General features: G+C 39.2%; 1 protein-coding gene across 2 annotated transcripts in view; it reads right to left on the minus strand.

Moving 5' to 3' along the window:
- Positions 1–17,485, minus strand: part of pald1a (phosphatase domain containing paladin 1a) — a 51,659-nt gene that overhangs the window by 18,008 nt on the left and 16,166 nt on the right. For both annotated transcript variants that reach the window (XM_030755034.1, XM_030755035.1), the window contains exons 14-18: positions 17,238–17,417; positions 16,896–17,093; positions 16,365–16,505; positions 16,192–16,263; positions 14,243–14,383 (exon numbers count right to left, since the gene is read on the minus strand). In XM_030755034.1, coding sequence (XP_030610894.1) covers positions 14,243–14,383; positions 16,192–16,263; positions 16,365–16,505; positions 16,896–17,093; positions 17,238–17,417 — 732 coding nt within the window. The remainder of the gene's footprint in view (positions 1–14,242; positions 14,384–16,191; positions 16,264–16,364; positions 16,506–16,895; positions 17,094–17,237; positions 17,418–17,485) is intronic.

The raw sequence follows: 17,485 nt of genomic DNA on the forward strand, positions 1-17,485 counted from the left end.
TGATTTTACAAGCTTTGAGCATTACAAAGTTAAAGCACGTCATTGCACAGCAGTTGTTTGTGCTATGGCTCAGTAAAAGGTCAGTTTTTCAGGGGGCAAATCATATTGACTGGTCTTTTTTGTTTCTGAAATTATTCTGTTATTGTGTGCAAATAGAAATCATTTATGCTCTCTAAAGAAAACTAGTATTTTAGAAATGCTATGCTGAAAATCCCATACTCTGTTAAAAAGGCACTTGGGAAAAATTTGAGAAAAGCTTTAAATTTCATAGGGGGACTAATAATTTTGTCCTCATCTGGACATACCCAGGTTCACTGTCAGTAGAACTAAAGCAGAAATAAATAAGCTTTCTGATTGTATAATATTTTACTAATATGTATAGTGCTGCTTAAAATAAAAAAATAAAGAATTTTTACCTCTGACAAGGAGGTTATGTTTTTGGTAATATTCGTGTGCATGTGAGTCATTCTGTCTGTACAACAGCTTGAAAAGTTTTGAATGAATTCTGATAAAACTTTGTAGGGCTGTAGAGTGGGATCCATTAAAATTAGCCTTACATCCACCAAGGGCTTCAAGGCCAATGATTTATTGGACGAAAATTGACAAAAAGCCTTATAACTTAGAAACTATGATTCTTACAAGCATGGTGTGTATTGTCAACATATAGTAAGTACTGTAGATTTAAAATACAATGTCAACTTTGACCTCTAACCTCTCTTTCAAGGTCAAATAAGGCCAAACTTTCATTAGGTCAAATTTTCATAAAATGTATTAAAACTATGCTTAAAATTCTACTTCCTGGGTTTTTATTACAACATTTAGAAAAGGATACTGGTATATGGGGATTCTAAATATCACATTATAGTTTGCATCATCTCACATTTGACCGCTGATCTCACTTTTATATTTCACACCTGTCTTTCTTTCAAGTTGTCCCAAAAACGTGTTTATTGTCAAGAGAAAGAGAATAAGCCACCTAGCTTGCTAGAAATACACTGTATTATAATATTATTTAATAAGTTCAAGTTATTCATGTCCAGTTGTTTACAAATCAATACCTATTATCCATTACCTACTCCTACATCATGTTTCTGTAATCAAAGCAAACATCTGCCATGTTACCCATATCTGATTTTTACTGTACTAAAACTTTGTTATGTATGTTTAAAAAGAACAAAGAAAACAGAATGAATATATACAAAATACAATATTATTCCCTTAAAAGCAAATACTGCAGAGACAGTGAGCAGCCTTTGTGGAAGTTTGCAGTATCAGAGTACTTCTTGTTATGAAATATAACTATACTGTTTTTATTTTTCAGCCTTTCATTAAATAATCTTGAACATTTGCCCGGTATTAAATTAATGAGATCCAACACTCGAGACTGCTGCTAGTAAATGTCATCTGAAACAGGACCTGAGAGATGACGTGATGCATACTGGATCATGCAGGTAACGAAATCCCACAATGTTTCCCATAGTGTTTCCAGTGGGAGAAACGTTTCGTCATTCATTCATTCATCCAAGGGAGCTCTTCAGCCAGACTGAAGAAATGGCAAATGTCTGTCCCTTCCTGAGTCTGGTTCTGCCAGAAGTTTCTTCCTGTTAAAATTGAGTTTGCTCATAGGGGGTCGTGTGATTGTTGGGGTTTATTTGTAATACGCCTTTACCTTACAGTATAAAGCACTTTAAGGCAACTGTTTAACAGCATACCTGGCTAGCCAAACACAGAACAATCTCACAGGGATCATCTCAACAAGAAAACAGACACCACTCAAAAGAACTTTGTCTTTTAAGAAGCCTGGAGAACTGTTTCTTGAGACACTGGGATGAAATGCCAAGAAAGCTCATTATAAAGGTCTAAAATATGTGCAAACCATGTATGTTTGTGCATTTTCAATAAACCACTGCACCTATTTACCATTTTCATAGCAAAATATAAAGAAATGAGGGGTGGCTCCTTTTGCACCGTACTGTAATTTTCTTTTTATTCTGCAGAGAGTCACATAAAGTATGTGAAAGAACAGTTTATTATAATGGAAAAATTGCTCAACACTAGGTGTAGTAGCACCCCAAATATAAACTCAATAACAGTGAGGAAAAATTATATTACAACCAACAAAAAAAAAACAGCAAAAGAAAAAAAAACAAATAAGACCCTAATTCAAATTCAAAGGAGAAGCATTTTAAAAAAATGACTCAAGCAAAGCCACAATATTTATTAACACATCTAAGAGATGCTGCAAATCACTATTTAATAAGTCATCCACCCTGTACAGGTTACCGGTCTCTCACAGGGTTTAACACAGAAAGAGAGAGAGTGCTAACAAGGCTACTACACAGAGACAAACAACCTCACACTCTCACGTCCACTCCTACGACCAATTCAGAATCATCAGTTAACCTAACCAGCATGTCTTTGGACTGTGGGAAGAAGCCTGAGTTCAAGGAGGAAACAATCCACTCCACCGCTGCATGTGCACACTAAAAATATCTACAAAACAACTCCAGACCTCACTGATGGTGTGACTGCTGAACGACAGAAACTGCTTCGAAAATATTTAAAGTGGACGCAAATATATCTGAGCCGCATCTACTTAACATATTAATCCATCAGTCAGTTTAACAATCTGTTAAAATTTAAAGGAGAGTCTGGCACGTCATAAAAAATAATCCCTGCATTTTACAGAGTTTGTGAGTCACATCACTATGGAAGCATTTAATCTTATACTAATGTGAACTGTATCAGATTTAAGCTTTATTATGTGTCCCTTGTTAACTTTATACTTTAGAAAGGGATAAGTGCTTCAGGCAGCTTCAGTTCTATGTAATAATTTATTTTGCATTGTCTGAAGTGAAACGTGCACTGCAGATTATGTGCTTGATTTCTGTGATATGTGACTGTGAGTGATTTAATACAACCGCAGACACATTTTTCTGTCTCTGTTTTTAATTCAAACACATCAGAAGAGGCTCAAAGGTTCAAAATCCCCGCATAAGCGCCATGGCCTGCAGCTCTAGGTGTATTACACCACCCCATATGAAATATGCTGCCTGACCTGTGCCCATAAATAGCAATTCTGCCCCTCATAAGGTATAAAAGTGTTCCAGATGTTGAGCAATCCCAGGTTGCTGACGAAGAGCTAAATTGTCAATCTGAAAATCTTGTCATGTTTCCATCACTGCAAACACAACACAAGGCAGCAATGATTTGATCTGTGCTCATTTAAAGACTAAAATCACAGTGATAATATGAACCTCCACCCACACCAACACACAAGCACAGTCTGACAGGCAGTCAATTACTGTGTAGCTGGTACTATTCATTTATCAAACTACTAACATTTTGCCCGCCAGGGTTTTTCAGGGTGATAGCAATTTCTGTCCATCTCTTGCCATGAATTTGTCAGGCAAAAAGCACTGGCAGTACTGACACCTCACAGGCCAGCATGCTGTACCGCCTCTTAACCCTGAGAAAAAACATCAGGTAGTTTGAAAATAATGTTTTTCACTTCTAATAAAGGATTAGAAAAGCAATTATCAGATGCTTTCCTGATAACTGTCTGTAAGTGTCCATTTACAAGCCTAACACACCAAAACCATTAAGCCTTCAGCCTTTGTAGCGCTGTCGCCAGGATGATTCATCATCCATAGTTGTTGAAGCATGTCTGACTAATCTAGTCTTACTGGCAGCAACTCTGCCAATTGAGCATTTTAAACCAGAGGCTGGATTTTGATTGGCTGCTCAGTCCGAAGAATTAATACATGAAACGAGAAACTAAAGATGTCCAAAGTCATAAAAACAGTGATAGGAAGTCACTGATCAAATTTTGCAGAAAACAAGCAAAACTGAGGGAACACAATTTTTTTTTTAAATCAGCAGTAATTAAAGAGAAAAAATGATGACCTTTTCCTTTTTGTTGTTCTCATTTATATTGTTTTTTTTGTTTTTTTTGAACTCTTACTCTTATATTTTAAATTTAATTAAGCATCTGTTTGAGAGACAAATTTTGAGTGTTGACCTGTCCCTGGACTTATGTGGGTGAAGACCGAGCTGAGAAGTGCAAATTATGAAGAGGTCTGCCTGTCTGACATATGGTGCCAATTACCAGCTGATGGGGTTGCAGGGGTAAAAAGGCCAATCCATACTGGCCCTCACCACACAAGTTTGCACAAACAGCCATTCATCAGATTCTACAAGAACACCTCCCACCCAAATCCTAAACCAAACTCCAACTTGTCTAGAGTGGACAGCCAGCCTACACACGCTTTCTCAACTCAATGCACAGACATCTCAAAGTCAAGTAGACTGCACATGTTGATTTTAAACCAGAGGCTGACAGCAATTTGACAAAACTGCTTTCCATCCTGGCGAAGCAAAAGAATAAAAATACCATGTTTTCAAAATTAACAACTTAAAGTGATTGTCCAACTGTATTGAATATTATTCAGAGCAGAAATATAAAAAAAATATTTTATTTTTTTTATATTAGAAGTAGAACTGGGAAACTCACAGGAAGAAATATGGGGACATGCAACAAAGCTCCAGCTTTCCAGCATTTACACAGTGTTGTGGGTATCTAAAACATGTGCTCTAACAATCAGGACTACTCGGGTGCACCAAATTAAACTCTTTGTTTGTATAGACAAACAAGTGCAATAATACAAGCACACATACACACAAAGGGGATTGCACTAGTAACTCATCCCTATTAAAAGTGACGCATTGCTCTGGCTTTTTTTTTTTTTTTAGATGCCACTGCCTCTGGAATTCACTCAAAAAAAAAAAGCTTTTTAGATTTAAAATCTGCAACAGTTTAAAGTAGCATTTATTTCATGTTTCTATCCTAACAATGGTACAATGAGTGTGGTAAATTGGGTCTATTTGATCTCAAGCTAATCAAATTAGGGATTTGCTATTTAGCATGTTATAATTAACATGTCCTATAAGACGAGCTTGCATCTGAGTAACGGCATTCATTACCAATGACAAGTATTCTTAGAGCAGATCAAACAGCAAGTTAGGCTTTATCTTCCTCAGAAGCTTTGGTCCATGTTGATATGATAGCATCACACAGTTTCTGCAAATTTGTCAGCTACACATCTATGATGCAAATCTCCCATTATACCTTATCCCAAAGGTGCTCTTTTGGATTAAGATCCAGTGACTGTGGAGGTCATTTGAATACAATGAACTCATCGCCATGTTTGAGAAACCAGTTTGAGGTGATTTCAGCCTTGTGTTATCCATCAGAATATGGGTAAACTGAGGTCATAAAGGGATGAACATAAGGCAGTAACAATATTTGGGTAGGCTGTGGTGTTTAAACAGGGCCCAAAGTGTGTCAAGAAGATATCCCTCACACTATAACATCACCAGGCTGAACTGTTGACATGCTAAATGTCATACTTTCATGTTTTTTTACGGCAAATTTTGACCCTTCCATTTAAATGTTGTAGAAATCAAGACTCATTAGACCAGACCTAATTTTTCCAACCTTCTACCTATTCCTATGTGCACTGTGGCCTCAGTTTCCTCTTCTTAGCTGACAGAACAGGCACCAGGTGTGGTCTTCTGCTGCTGTAGCCCATCTGGCTAGGCCTGACATGTGCCTTCAGAAATGCTTTCCAGCGGACCTCGGTTGTTAACAAGTGGCTATTTGAGTTACTGTTGCCTTCCTATAAGCTCAAAGCAGTCTGGCCATTTTCCTCTCTCTTCTGGCATCAGGCATATTCACCCAGAAAACTGGCTCACTGGATATTTTCTCTTTTTCAGATGATTCTCTGTAAACCCTACCGGTGGTTTGTGAGGGGAAAACCCCAGTAGATCAGCATTTTCTGAAGTACTCAGACCAGCCTGTCTGGCACCAACAAAGTCATTTAAATCACCTTTCTTCCCCATTCTGATGCTTGGTTTGAACTGCCAAAGCTTGTCTGGACCATGTCTACATATCTAAATGCTTTGAGTTACTGCCATGTGATTGGGTGATTAAATATTTTACATTACCAAGCAGTTGAACAGGTGTACCAACAAAGTGGCCAGTGAGTATATATTATTGAACTCCAAGCTTATTCACCTTTCAGTAGATGTAAAGATGAGAGAGAGGTATGTGAATGTATTTCTTTTATATCCTCCCAGGTTGCATGAACCTCAGAAACATTTTTTTAATGCATTTTTTTTCTGAATACCTGACCATCCATCCACCCAGTCCCTGCCAGTTTGGCCATGGGAAAGCAATTAAAGATATATATCATTTGGCTTCCAGTCTCAGCACTGGATCAACGTAATATGAAAAACTCCTTTTTAAAACCGAAAAGAATCCATACAGCAGGCAGCGAGAGACGGAGACGAAGGTGCCTTTATGTTAATGGTTTCTACAGATTCCAATCCTCTTCTTTTTCCAGTCACTCAGAAGTTAAAAGCAGCTTCAAGGCACATATTGTATATACATATCAGTATCCAGTCTTTCCATTTAGCATTTGGAAAATCTCAAAAACGTCTTTAGGATTTTTAATTGCATATGATGCAGATGAACATTTAAACTGACTATATAATAGTTATAGATAACAATTAAAAGAGTTTAACCCCAAAATACACCTTAATTAAAAAAAAACGAATACAATGCTGAACTAAAGAAGGGCATGCAAAATAAACAGGCTTTTGATTAAGTCTTTTTTTTTTGACAATAGAAGAAGAAGAAATGCACAATATGTCTGGGCGAGCAGATAGAAGCCACAAGAGGAGACAGGGCTCATCAACAGGGCCCACTCAGAGACTGGAATATCTGGCCACATTAACCACACCCATTATGGTGCATTCTGTACGTGCACATGCCTGGCAACACAGCACATGGCGACTGCTACACTGATCTTTTACTCAGCTATCCAATGTCTTGTGCATGCAAACCAACCACCGGAGCGTTAAAATGCTATGTCGGTGAGCTACAACTAATAAGACATTCGGTATTTTAAAACTAATTGGATTTCTTTGAATCATGTGTACTCTTGGCCACTAATTACCTTCTATATCAATACTAGTCAGGAACAGAAAACAAATGCATTCTGGTGTAACTTATAATTGAGGGGGGGTTTTCTTGTTAGGGAGCCACAAAGCTGCTTTAAAGACCATGTTGTTTGGTAGCCACACTATAAGGGGGTTAAAATTTTAAATCACTATTTAAAATGTGAAAACAGCCACCTTCTTTGGGCCTGAGCTTGCTATAATCTGTGACAGTCTGTTGTCACTTAGACTTTTTCAAGAAGGCCTTGCTTACTTTGGTCAAACAAGGGGGAAAAAACACATTAGGTATGCATGATATATTTTCCCCTCAACATGTCGGAGAGATCAGAATGACAGATTGCAGTACAAAAATGATCCCTTACGCATTTTTCTACTCACGATTCTTTGATCTTGATGGAAAATGTAAAGCAAAGATGTGAAGGAGAATTCATGTGGACTTAGGAAAAAATAAGGATTACAAAAAGATACATCTTAGATACTTCACCTTGTGGCTATGTAAACAAGGACAACCCAGTAAATATTATGACTTTAATACCAAGACTAGATTTTCTGAAAGGAAATTAAATGTCACATTGATACTAGTTGCTTGTCCTGTCCAAACTTTTTCTTCCCCCTGGAAAGTGCCTTCATGAAGGCTTTCTCTGACTAATTAATGATAATCCTAAAGGCTGGCAATAGAACAATGCTAGTCAGAGTACATAACTAAAGCAACACTTTGATCACATTAATATAGCTCATAATCTGTATACATGAGGCTTCATTTTTAATAAATCTTTGGTCTTCATGCAAAGAAACAAATTTTACTTTACTTTTAGTTCACCAGTGGGTTTAATGCTCAAATCATCAGTAGGTTATTGCATGAAATGAAAAATACTAATTTCATTAACATTTGCATGATATTCATCACTTGTCAGCCATGTTGATAGTTTGGTTTCATTGGATATAACAATGCTAGGATGCAATTGACGATGGACCATTGTATCCTATTGTGAAGAAGTAAAAAAAAGAAACCACTGAAGTACCTTTAGTATTTTAGCAAATTCAATTGGCTATTATTACATCTGCCACACAAATATTTCGCTCAGTTAAGAACCTTTTTAAGCAGACTACACCACAACCACAGGATGTTTGAAGCGGCACTACTTTAACATCCTCTTCTGCCGGACTTCTACAGGAACAAAGAGCCATTATGACCTCAGCCTGGCTGAATCTAGGTGGCCTGCATACTATAACCTTTTTTGTCATTATCATGAGTTCCTCCACGAATAAAAGAATGAAAAAAGAAGTCGCATAGTTCCTTGCTGATTGTGAATTGTTGGCTCTGTGTGCGAAGTTATGCTGTTGTTAACACTGGATTCACAAGTTGCACAACTGTCTCTTCACATATGAAACAAGGCTTCCCCAAAGGGCCATTCTCAAAGTGCAATTCCGGGAGCGACTCAACCCGGTCACAACTTCTGCATAATCCCCACAACTGGCATTTAACTCACTTCAGCAGTGAGACTGTGCTCCCAGTTAGTTCAGTGCCAGTAGCTAGATGGCGTAAAAGCCTAAACAGAAAGGTGGACTTTTTTTCCTGATGAAATGATTTGGGACTGAGCTGGAACTCACACAGACCATGACCACAGCTACTGGGAGCACGCTTAAACACACTTTCATGGCTTTGGCGGCAGTTAGTCCTGGTCTTTTGGCCTGAGGCAATGACAGGTTTAGTGCGTGAGGGGAGGTAACCCTTCAGTGGAGTGCCCAGGTCTGACGCACTGTCCCCAATTAAGAGGAAGGCAGGAGGGATAGTTGGGGCAAAGGGCAGACGAGGGCAGTTCAGTTATTCAGGGTGAAAGCAGATAGACAAAACGTAACGATTAGTGGTCAGCATATAGAGATTTAGGCAGAACAGAAGAGTTTAATCTCTCTCTGAGAGTGAAATGAGCAAACAACAAGATAACTGCAGTGTTTGGGAGAGGCTGCATGATAACAAAGGGACTATATAAATCAGAATAACACCATGTTTACTATGGTGCCATATCTATCTTAAGTTTACTACAACTGGCTATCCACCATGGAATAGTTATCATATGAGATTAAACAAAGCTGTTGCAGGAATATTGTTAAGTGTTTTTAATTGAACAACAAGGCAATTTATTGCTTGAGCAAATTTTAATTTGTAAAAGGAAGCCTGTGTTAAACGCTTGATCTTGATAGTAAGAGGCTGATGTGTTTATAAGGTATACCAACCAGAAATAATTAGCTCATCTTTCTTTAATGCTCCAGTGGGCAAATAACAGAATTAAATGACTCCCTTATGATGGCTCCCAGCAGCTTTTTGCAGCTTTCAGTCGGCCCTATGTTTTTGTTAGCTGGACTGACAAAAAAGCAGAAGCGGTGCTGGTTCATGTAAATATGAGGGGCAGCTGCTCCCAGATCTCACAACAGCTCCCATGGCACTACCTGCCCAGTGTGACATGACAGCTGAAGTAAACAGGTGGCTGGTGAGGAAAAAAAATTAAACATCTGGCCATACAGAGAGGCATATATTTTTCTCAGGGATTGGAGAACAAAATCATTGCGGATACAATAATGAATTTTAGAGATGCAAACAACAGATGGGAGCACAAAAAAAAAAGAAGAAAAAAATCACTATAATGTTGTGTATCATCCCACATACTGTGCAGTTCACACAGGCAAGTTACTATGCAAATAAATCCTCAACTGCTTGTTGATATCTAATCAGCCATCCATGAAGTAGCAATCCAATTCATTTATGCATGCAGACTTGGTCAAGGCGAGCTGAAGTTCAAACGGAGCATCTGAATGAGGACGAAAAGTGATTTTAAGTGACTGAACGCTGCACGGTTGTTGGTGCCAAAGTTATGGTCATTTTTCAATTGTGCTGCATTGCCATATGTGTTTCTGACTTTTGTCAACACTTCAGGTAGCTGGGCTGATTGAATGGGAGCTCCTATCAACTGTTTTTCACATGAACTGTTGAAACTGTTGGGAGAAGCTGGGAGACAGTCTGCCTCAGAAACACTGTCACTACAGTAAATACTAGGTTCAGTTTAGACAAAGGTAGTGTCTGAGTAGAGACAGAACAAATGATGACTGCTCACAGTTTTATAATCACCTCCTATATTCTTGCATGGACTCGGTAGCTGTGAAAGAACAAGGCTTTATGACTAATTCATCCAAATGGGAAGGCAGAAACTGAAAGCAAGCAGGTCACAAATTGTGATTACAGGGTCTTATTCTGTAGCAAATAACATTTACAATCACTTCAGGTAGTTTTGCTGGAGAACCTGCCCGCTCTAGATGTGAGTAATATTTCTTCAGTACACAGTAGGGCAGTACAGCACAAAGTAAAGAGGCAGTTAAAACTTGGCAAAAGTTATAATAATAAAGAGTCTGATATTAATTCAAGGAGCTGAATCATCTGCTGTAAAAACTTATCTGAATCTTTTGTTTGTCTGTTACTTTGTCCTCTTTGGTTGAAGATGTGCTAAACTGAAAGCGTCAGTTAGTGAAATCACCTGGAATGACATACGGTGTGAGCAACAGCCTGCATATTCTCTGCTTACCAGTACATATATGGCTATAAATATGCCTGAGTCATAACTTAAAGGGAGTCTGAAAGGGAGTGAGACGCAGACAAGGAGATCATTAAAGTAATCACTGAGCCAATTCTCCCCTGTCAGTCATGATGATATGAAAACCTAAGTCTTCTCTCCTCAGTTTATAAACAAAGGCAGATAAATCACTGATGGCAGTACCAGTCAAAAGTTTGGACACACTCGCCCAATCATATGAATGGGTGAGTGTGTCCAAACTTTGAGGTTAGCATCAACGTTACTGCCATTAAACCTCGTGCTAGATCTAAATAGAAACTTCACAGTACTTTAAGCAAGAAGAAGAAGACTCTGTCTGTGACTACGGCGGGCTTATTTTCCTGTCAATATTTTCCCTAGCCATTACCACCTTGTAATTGGCCCACTTATGTCAAGTGGTTATCCTAATTAGGAAGAAGTGTTCACATAGACCCTTGAGCTAAAAGAATATAAGAGACAAGTGACACTGAAGTGCAAACCTGCATGATATTAGCTCCAGTGCAAAGAATCTGGTTTGTTAACCTTACAGCTGGACTGCTCAGTTCATTAGTTTTTCCCCCTCATTTTCACTTTCTTTCTGTCTAATCCCATGCTCTTAGTAAAAATTAATCCTCCTGTCAGTGCCCGCGGTGGTCCCTGTTTATATAGTTACTCCCCTTCTTCTTTCTTAAAGACATCCACTACCTTTCCTCAAAAAAAAAAAAAAAAAATCCTCACAGCATTCTCCTCCCGGAAAATATTTTTCCACTGCCCCATCCAACCTATGATGGACTTTCTTTGGACACACGAGGAGCACGATTTGCCGTTCATTCACTCTAATTCTGTCTGTTTTGTGTGAAAAAATAATTAAAGCTTTGACATAAGGTGAAACAAAAAAAAATTAAAATTAAAAAATCAATGAAACTCTCACCCAACAAAATGGATTTACAGAGATTTCACAATCTCCAGTTCTGCCACTCAGCCCTCTCTCCCTTTAATACCCTCTAGATGGACTGGATGAAAGCTAGTCATTTTCAGTGATAACATTTTCTGTGAAGTCACTCCTTAATCTGCTTGGACCTATAAGTCAGACAGGGCTATGCAACCTGCAGTCTTGGATCTGAAAGGCAACACTGGGCACTGAAGAGCTAACTGATGTACTTGAACCACACTGATGTACTTGAGACATATGACCGTCTGCAGAGATGGGGTTAGGACATAAGACACGTCCACATTATGCACCCTGAAACAGTCAAACAAACAGAGCCAGAGGGCAAAGACACAAATAAGCAGTCTGGTGAACTAGCTAATAAATATGTTTTGATATTTTGCATTATTAGATTCTCTGCTCACCCACCTTCAAATTATATCTTGCTGATATAAACAAATTTTCCCTGAGAGACAAACTAAATACCCACTAACACCACACAGTTCCATAGTTCCACAAAGTAACAGAACAACACTGAAGTCTACTCTAGTGTACACAAATTGCCCAAGGTGATTTTCTACCACAAACTAAACTTGACATCAAAAAGCAAGGCCGCAGTGGCTGATTTCTATGCAGAAGAGATAAGAAAAAAGAAGAAAAGAAGGCAGAGAAAGTGAAGGGGGGGGGGGGGGGGGGGGCTCTGCCATGCCTTGTCCCTCATTTTTACAGGACGCATCTGCAACTTGGGGTCAAGCCTGGTCAGCAGTTTTGCAGGCCTTTCGCTAAGAACCATCCCTTGCCTTTGCGCCCCTAAAACTCCTCCCATCTTTCTTCCCCCTCTTCCCAGGCCCCTCTGTGAGCTGGTGAATGGTTTGTGTCCCAATGTAAATACAGTTTTTCTCTATCAAAGACATATTTTCCAACCATCGTCAAAAGAGCGGAGGGTACTTTAAAGGAGGGGGAGGGTGAGAACAGAGCAATGGGGAGAGTGTGTGTATGTCTGTGTGCATGCGGTGAGGGTGGGGGGATTTTTCTCCCCCTTCCCCACCCCCACCCCCACCCCCTTTAGTCTGCTGCTGCCTGCCAGTTCAGCCACATCTGGCACTGTTTATCACCTGGCCTGCTGGTTCAGGCAGAAAAAACAGGCACCCATTGCCAATCTGAGGTCTACTATGGCAGCCCTACAGGATAAATCTGATTTACAATAATTCTGGTCCTTTTCTCCATGGTTTTGGCCATCATTTACACTAGTGTCAATGACACTAGATGATTTTCAAGTACCTGCAGAGTTCAGGAGAGTAACAAGTATGCTAAACAAAACATAAAGGTTGTAATTGTATCTAGTGTGCTTGAAATACTAATACAATAGTCAGTTTAGACATTTGCTCATTTCTCATTTATATAACTCTGACCATCAGTCAGCTCTGAAGCCTCTTCTCCTTCTTGCATTTCAATAAACATACCAGTTGTTCAAAATCAGCTTACTACTTTGCAGGGTCTATCTGCATTCAATGCAAGATCTAACAAACATGCTAAATGCAGTGCCTTTAACAGGAAAGCTTTTTTTTAAATAAAAAAAAAAAGTAAAGTCCTGCATTGCTTTCATTCACGACTGCTTTCCTATTCTTCTTCTTTACTGCCGTCACTTTGCTTATTTTCCACTGGGCTGCCCTTATTAAGATCGTCCTGCATTGCGGAGCATGCATGAAGCAAGATGCCTGAAGTTTCTTTGGAGTTTGATGGGTTTTTCTCTGCAAACAACAGCCCAACAGCCCAACACACTGGCACAGCCCAAGTGTGTCAGTGTGTTTAAAAATCCACAGGGTGCCTACAACGTAGGCACCCTGCTTTATTACCTAACAAATTTAAAAACAATAAATAAAATTTTAGTTAAGTTAAAATCCAATTATGCAATTTATCCAAGTGTTTATAAAGTGAAGCTGGGAGGGAGCCTGTTTTTCCCTGGAGCCTAACACCAGAGAGTGACAGGCAGGGAGAGGATGCACGTGAAAGACAGACTTCATCGCACAACGAGGCCCATTGAAAATGTGGAGACAGGACTGGGTGCACCCAGCATGAAGAGAACAGCTGACAGTGCACAAAGGCACCATGATTTGACTGCATTACAAATAGCTCAAGTACAGCATTAGGACTGATGTTGAAACCCCTTTACAACCCGCTTCTGTTTTCTTTATGCTTTGTTATTTAAATTCTCCCTGTGCTGAAATCAGGTTTATTCAAGGATTTTTTTTTTATATATTGAAAAACATTCAAGTAGCAATGAAAGCAGCTCATCTTCTTCATCTCTGTGGGGTTTAAGGTGCACTAAAAACTAGTTTGTGCTGCCATCTATGGGGCCACATGTAAAACTGCACCTACAATCAACAGCACAATTAACACATTATTTCTCTAAATTTAATTTTAGTTGCCTAATTTAAAAAAAAATGATGCCCATACTGAACCCAGAATGTTTTGATATTAGTTTTAAAAAATATCCTACTTAATTTATAATATTCATTGTGATCATGTGTTTTTGATTTAATCTCTAATGCACTCTCTATGTCTAACTCCAATCAATGACCCTGACCTAAATAAACTTAAATCCAATTTGAATCATTCCGTTATTGTCGCCAGCATGAACTTCCACCTGTTTCAGATCTATTTCACTTAAAATAGATGCCCTGTATCTTCGGGACAGCGTAACATGGTGTACCTGTCTGTAAGTGCAGATGATGATCTCTCTCAGATGGTAATGCATGGGAGTCATGGTCTCGCTGACAGTGTCCAGGGCCATGTCCACCTCCCTCTTCATCCTGTGGCCATCAGGGAGCAGACGCACCAGCTGCATCACGACCTGGACACAAGAAACAACCAAAGAGCCTCATTATAGAGTATGTTTAATGCCCAATACTTATTAATGCCTGCAAAGTTTCAACGAAACTAAAATATTTAACAAACCTTCCTAACACAATATTATATAAAGGTGTTGAAATCATGAGAATAAAACTGCCTGGGATTCAAACACATACTAGGACCAGCTGTTTATTAAAATGTCAAGAAAACCAACAGCTCTGTCTGCAACACCCAGCTTAGTTTTTTAGAGCACTGCCTGTCAGTGCTGACCTATTTGAAACAATGTATGTCAGCATGTTCATTTACGCATTGACCTAGTGGAAATATGGAATGCTTCCATCACCACGTCTGAATGATGTAAAACTGCAGCGCTGTGTAGCAGTAACTAAACTTTGCTGGTAGCCCCTCTGTGACTGCTTTGATTTATATACTCACAACAGCATCAAGCTGAAGAAAAAGAAACAGAAGGCAGATGTGGAGAAAAGTTAAAAAGCAGGCAGAAAACTTTCTGTCTTATTCAAAGTAATTGAGGAAATGCATAAAGTGTGCCAGTTTGAATAAATATTTGAAATCACTGGGGGTGGGAGGTGGGTATTGTAGTAGAAGACTTTTTAATTCAACACAAGTTAATTCCTGGCACATAAAATATACAAAGATGAAACTACTACTACTTTTTTGGCAGTTAAAACAATCTTTATAGCTAATACAGACACAGTCTTATGTTTTAAGTTTAAATGACACACTGCTGAGTGTTAGCCATAACATACTTTTGCCCATGCTCCACATCTCCATCAATTTTCATGAAATTTGACCTAGTAGTTTTTGCATAATCTTGCTGATTATGTATTGATTGGAGAGGCTTTAAGGAACTCTTGAAAGGAGTGAGGATAGTATATTTTTTCAAGTTACTTCACACACCTGAGCAGTAATTATCCGAGGACTACTGAGCATGACATCAAACTAGGATGGGATTATCTAACACCAAACCACTTCCTCTGTCACGTAATGCCTTGGACCTCACAGACACAGCAACACCCTTTTTTTTTTTTTTTTTTTCAGAGGCTGAACTGGAGGCAGACAAGGTTTCCGTGGCGACCACTCTGTGTATCCCAGAAACTCCTGTGGACATGCTGCTGTGATTGGCATGCGGTATTGTGCGCCTGCAGAGTGTGGCCTCTTTCTGTGCGCTCATGTTTACAATTCTAAGGACACAGGCAGCAGGTTCCAACCACTGATTCATTGTCACAACTCTGTGGCTCCAATTCACAGACACCATTCAGACCAGAGAAGAAAAGCTTTGGCTTTCGGCTATGCTCGACCAAAGCTTTCAACTGCAGGTTCAGGGGAAAAAAAAACTAAAGAGGAGTGTGCGGTACCTCTTTGTTCAACAACAGCATGACATGCATTGTTTGTCCGGAGGAAATGGGGATGTGATTCATTAAAAAAAGTTGCATGGGTGCAGGAGATGTTTACAAAAAGCTTTACAATAGCTGCCCTAATAAAAACTGCCAGAGCTATGGCTACAAAAACAAGTTTAGACAGGCGAGGATTATCTAACTCCTTTTAATGTATCTACTCAGCTAGGCTTATTCTAGTCTTTATAGGAAGCTGTTGGTAGCAGCACAAAAGCCCAGAGCATTTCTGTCCAGAAGCAGCATGCACAAACAAATACATGCTACCTACAGATGTTCTAGCACCATCAACCTGTGCTTAAATAGCTATTCAAATACCATTTGACTGTCAAGAAAGCTCTTGCAAATGCCACACAACAGCAGACCATTTATCAGGTAACAGGACGTACATACATACCTCAAATTCTCCTTTTGTGTACTTTGCATCAGGAACACTCACAATCTCATCATCAGCAAACTCAGGAAAACCCTGCAGATGGAAGTCACATTTTTTTTTTTTTTTTTAGTTGAAATGTTTTCATACAGTTTGTGTCTCAGTAAGCATGCAGAAAACTCAAATATGCAGCTTACATTAAAGTGCCAGAGAGTCAGAACAGCGACGACCATCGCGGTTGTGGTCCTCCCTTTGCCGTTAGAGCAATTAAAAACAAAGGCTGAGTGGGAATCCTCAGCCAAGGCACTCTTCATGGCCTCCAAGAGCTTATCAAAGTCCTGAGGAGCATAAGGGACAGACTTTACCACAATATGTCTTTATTTACACAGAATTTTATTGATATCATATTAAATAAATAAAAGATTTTGAAATAATCTTGATATAACACTAAATTAAATAAAAAATGATAAATAATGTAAATACGTGATTAAATACAACATAAACTGTTTTGCCAAAGTAAAAGAAATAATAAGCTTGGGTGGTAAGCTCTGAATGACAAAGATCACTAACCACTAGAGGGCGCAAAGGTCTTAATCATTCTTAGCTCTCTCCAATCTGTTACTAAATGAACCAGAATCTGTTTCTGCCTCTTGAGATTGCATGTTTGTAATGATATTTTAGTGAGTTTGTATACACATGTTTATATTTACAGGCAGTCATATCATTACCTCCTCCCTGGGTGCGCTGCAGTCTGGCAGAGGGACGCGTTTGCAGATAAGGCCCTGGTGAGAGCTTTTGTGCTGGCTGAAGATCTCCTGAACAGTCAGGCAGCTTTTAAACATCTTCATCTGTTTCTCCTGCTCCAGGCTCACCTCCAGCCACTTCTGTGCTTGCAGAATCTCCTCCTTCAGGGACGTCTCCAGTTTCTAAAGGAGGAGGATAGGAGAAGTGTTTTCACTTCACTTTTCTAGAGTATAAATTCTTTGGGGTACTACTCTCGATTCCTTCTCTGAACATAAAAGCCCTGAAAAGGATTTTAAAAGATTTAAAATGAATAAATTTCTGTTTACCTCTAGCAACTCTGGGTCAGATGATGGGATAGAGATGTGCTGGTCCAGGCACGTGGGCTCCCTCACAGCATAAATTTGCCCATTTCCTTCTAACACCAACTCTTCCTGCAGGTTGACCCACAGCACGTGGGTGTGCTTCCTCTTTTCATCCATCAGATGGGCTAAAACAGCTCCGGTAGCCTGCACGCAGCAAAGTAGACGATTAGAGCAAGAAGCTGGAAGTCCAGTGTGAGCGTCTTGAGGTGGGC

This window comes from Archocentrus centrarchus, chromosome 19 (genome assembly GCF_007364275.1).
Source record: "Archocentrus centrarchus isolate MPI-CPG fArcCen1 chromosome 19, fArcCen1, whole genome shotgun sequence".
NCBI classification, from domain to species: Eukaryota; Metazoa; Chordata; class Actinopteri; order Cichliformes; family Cichlidae; genus Archocentrus; species Archocentrus centrarchus.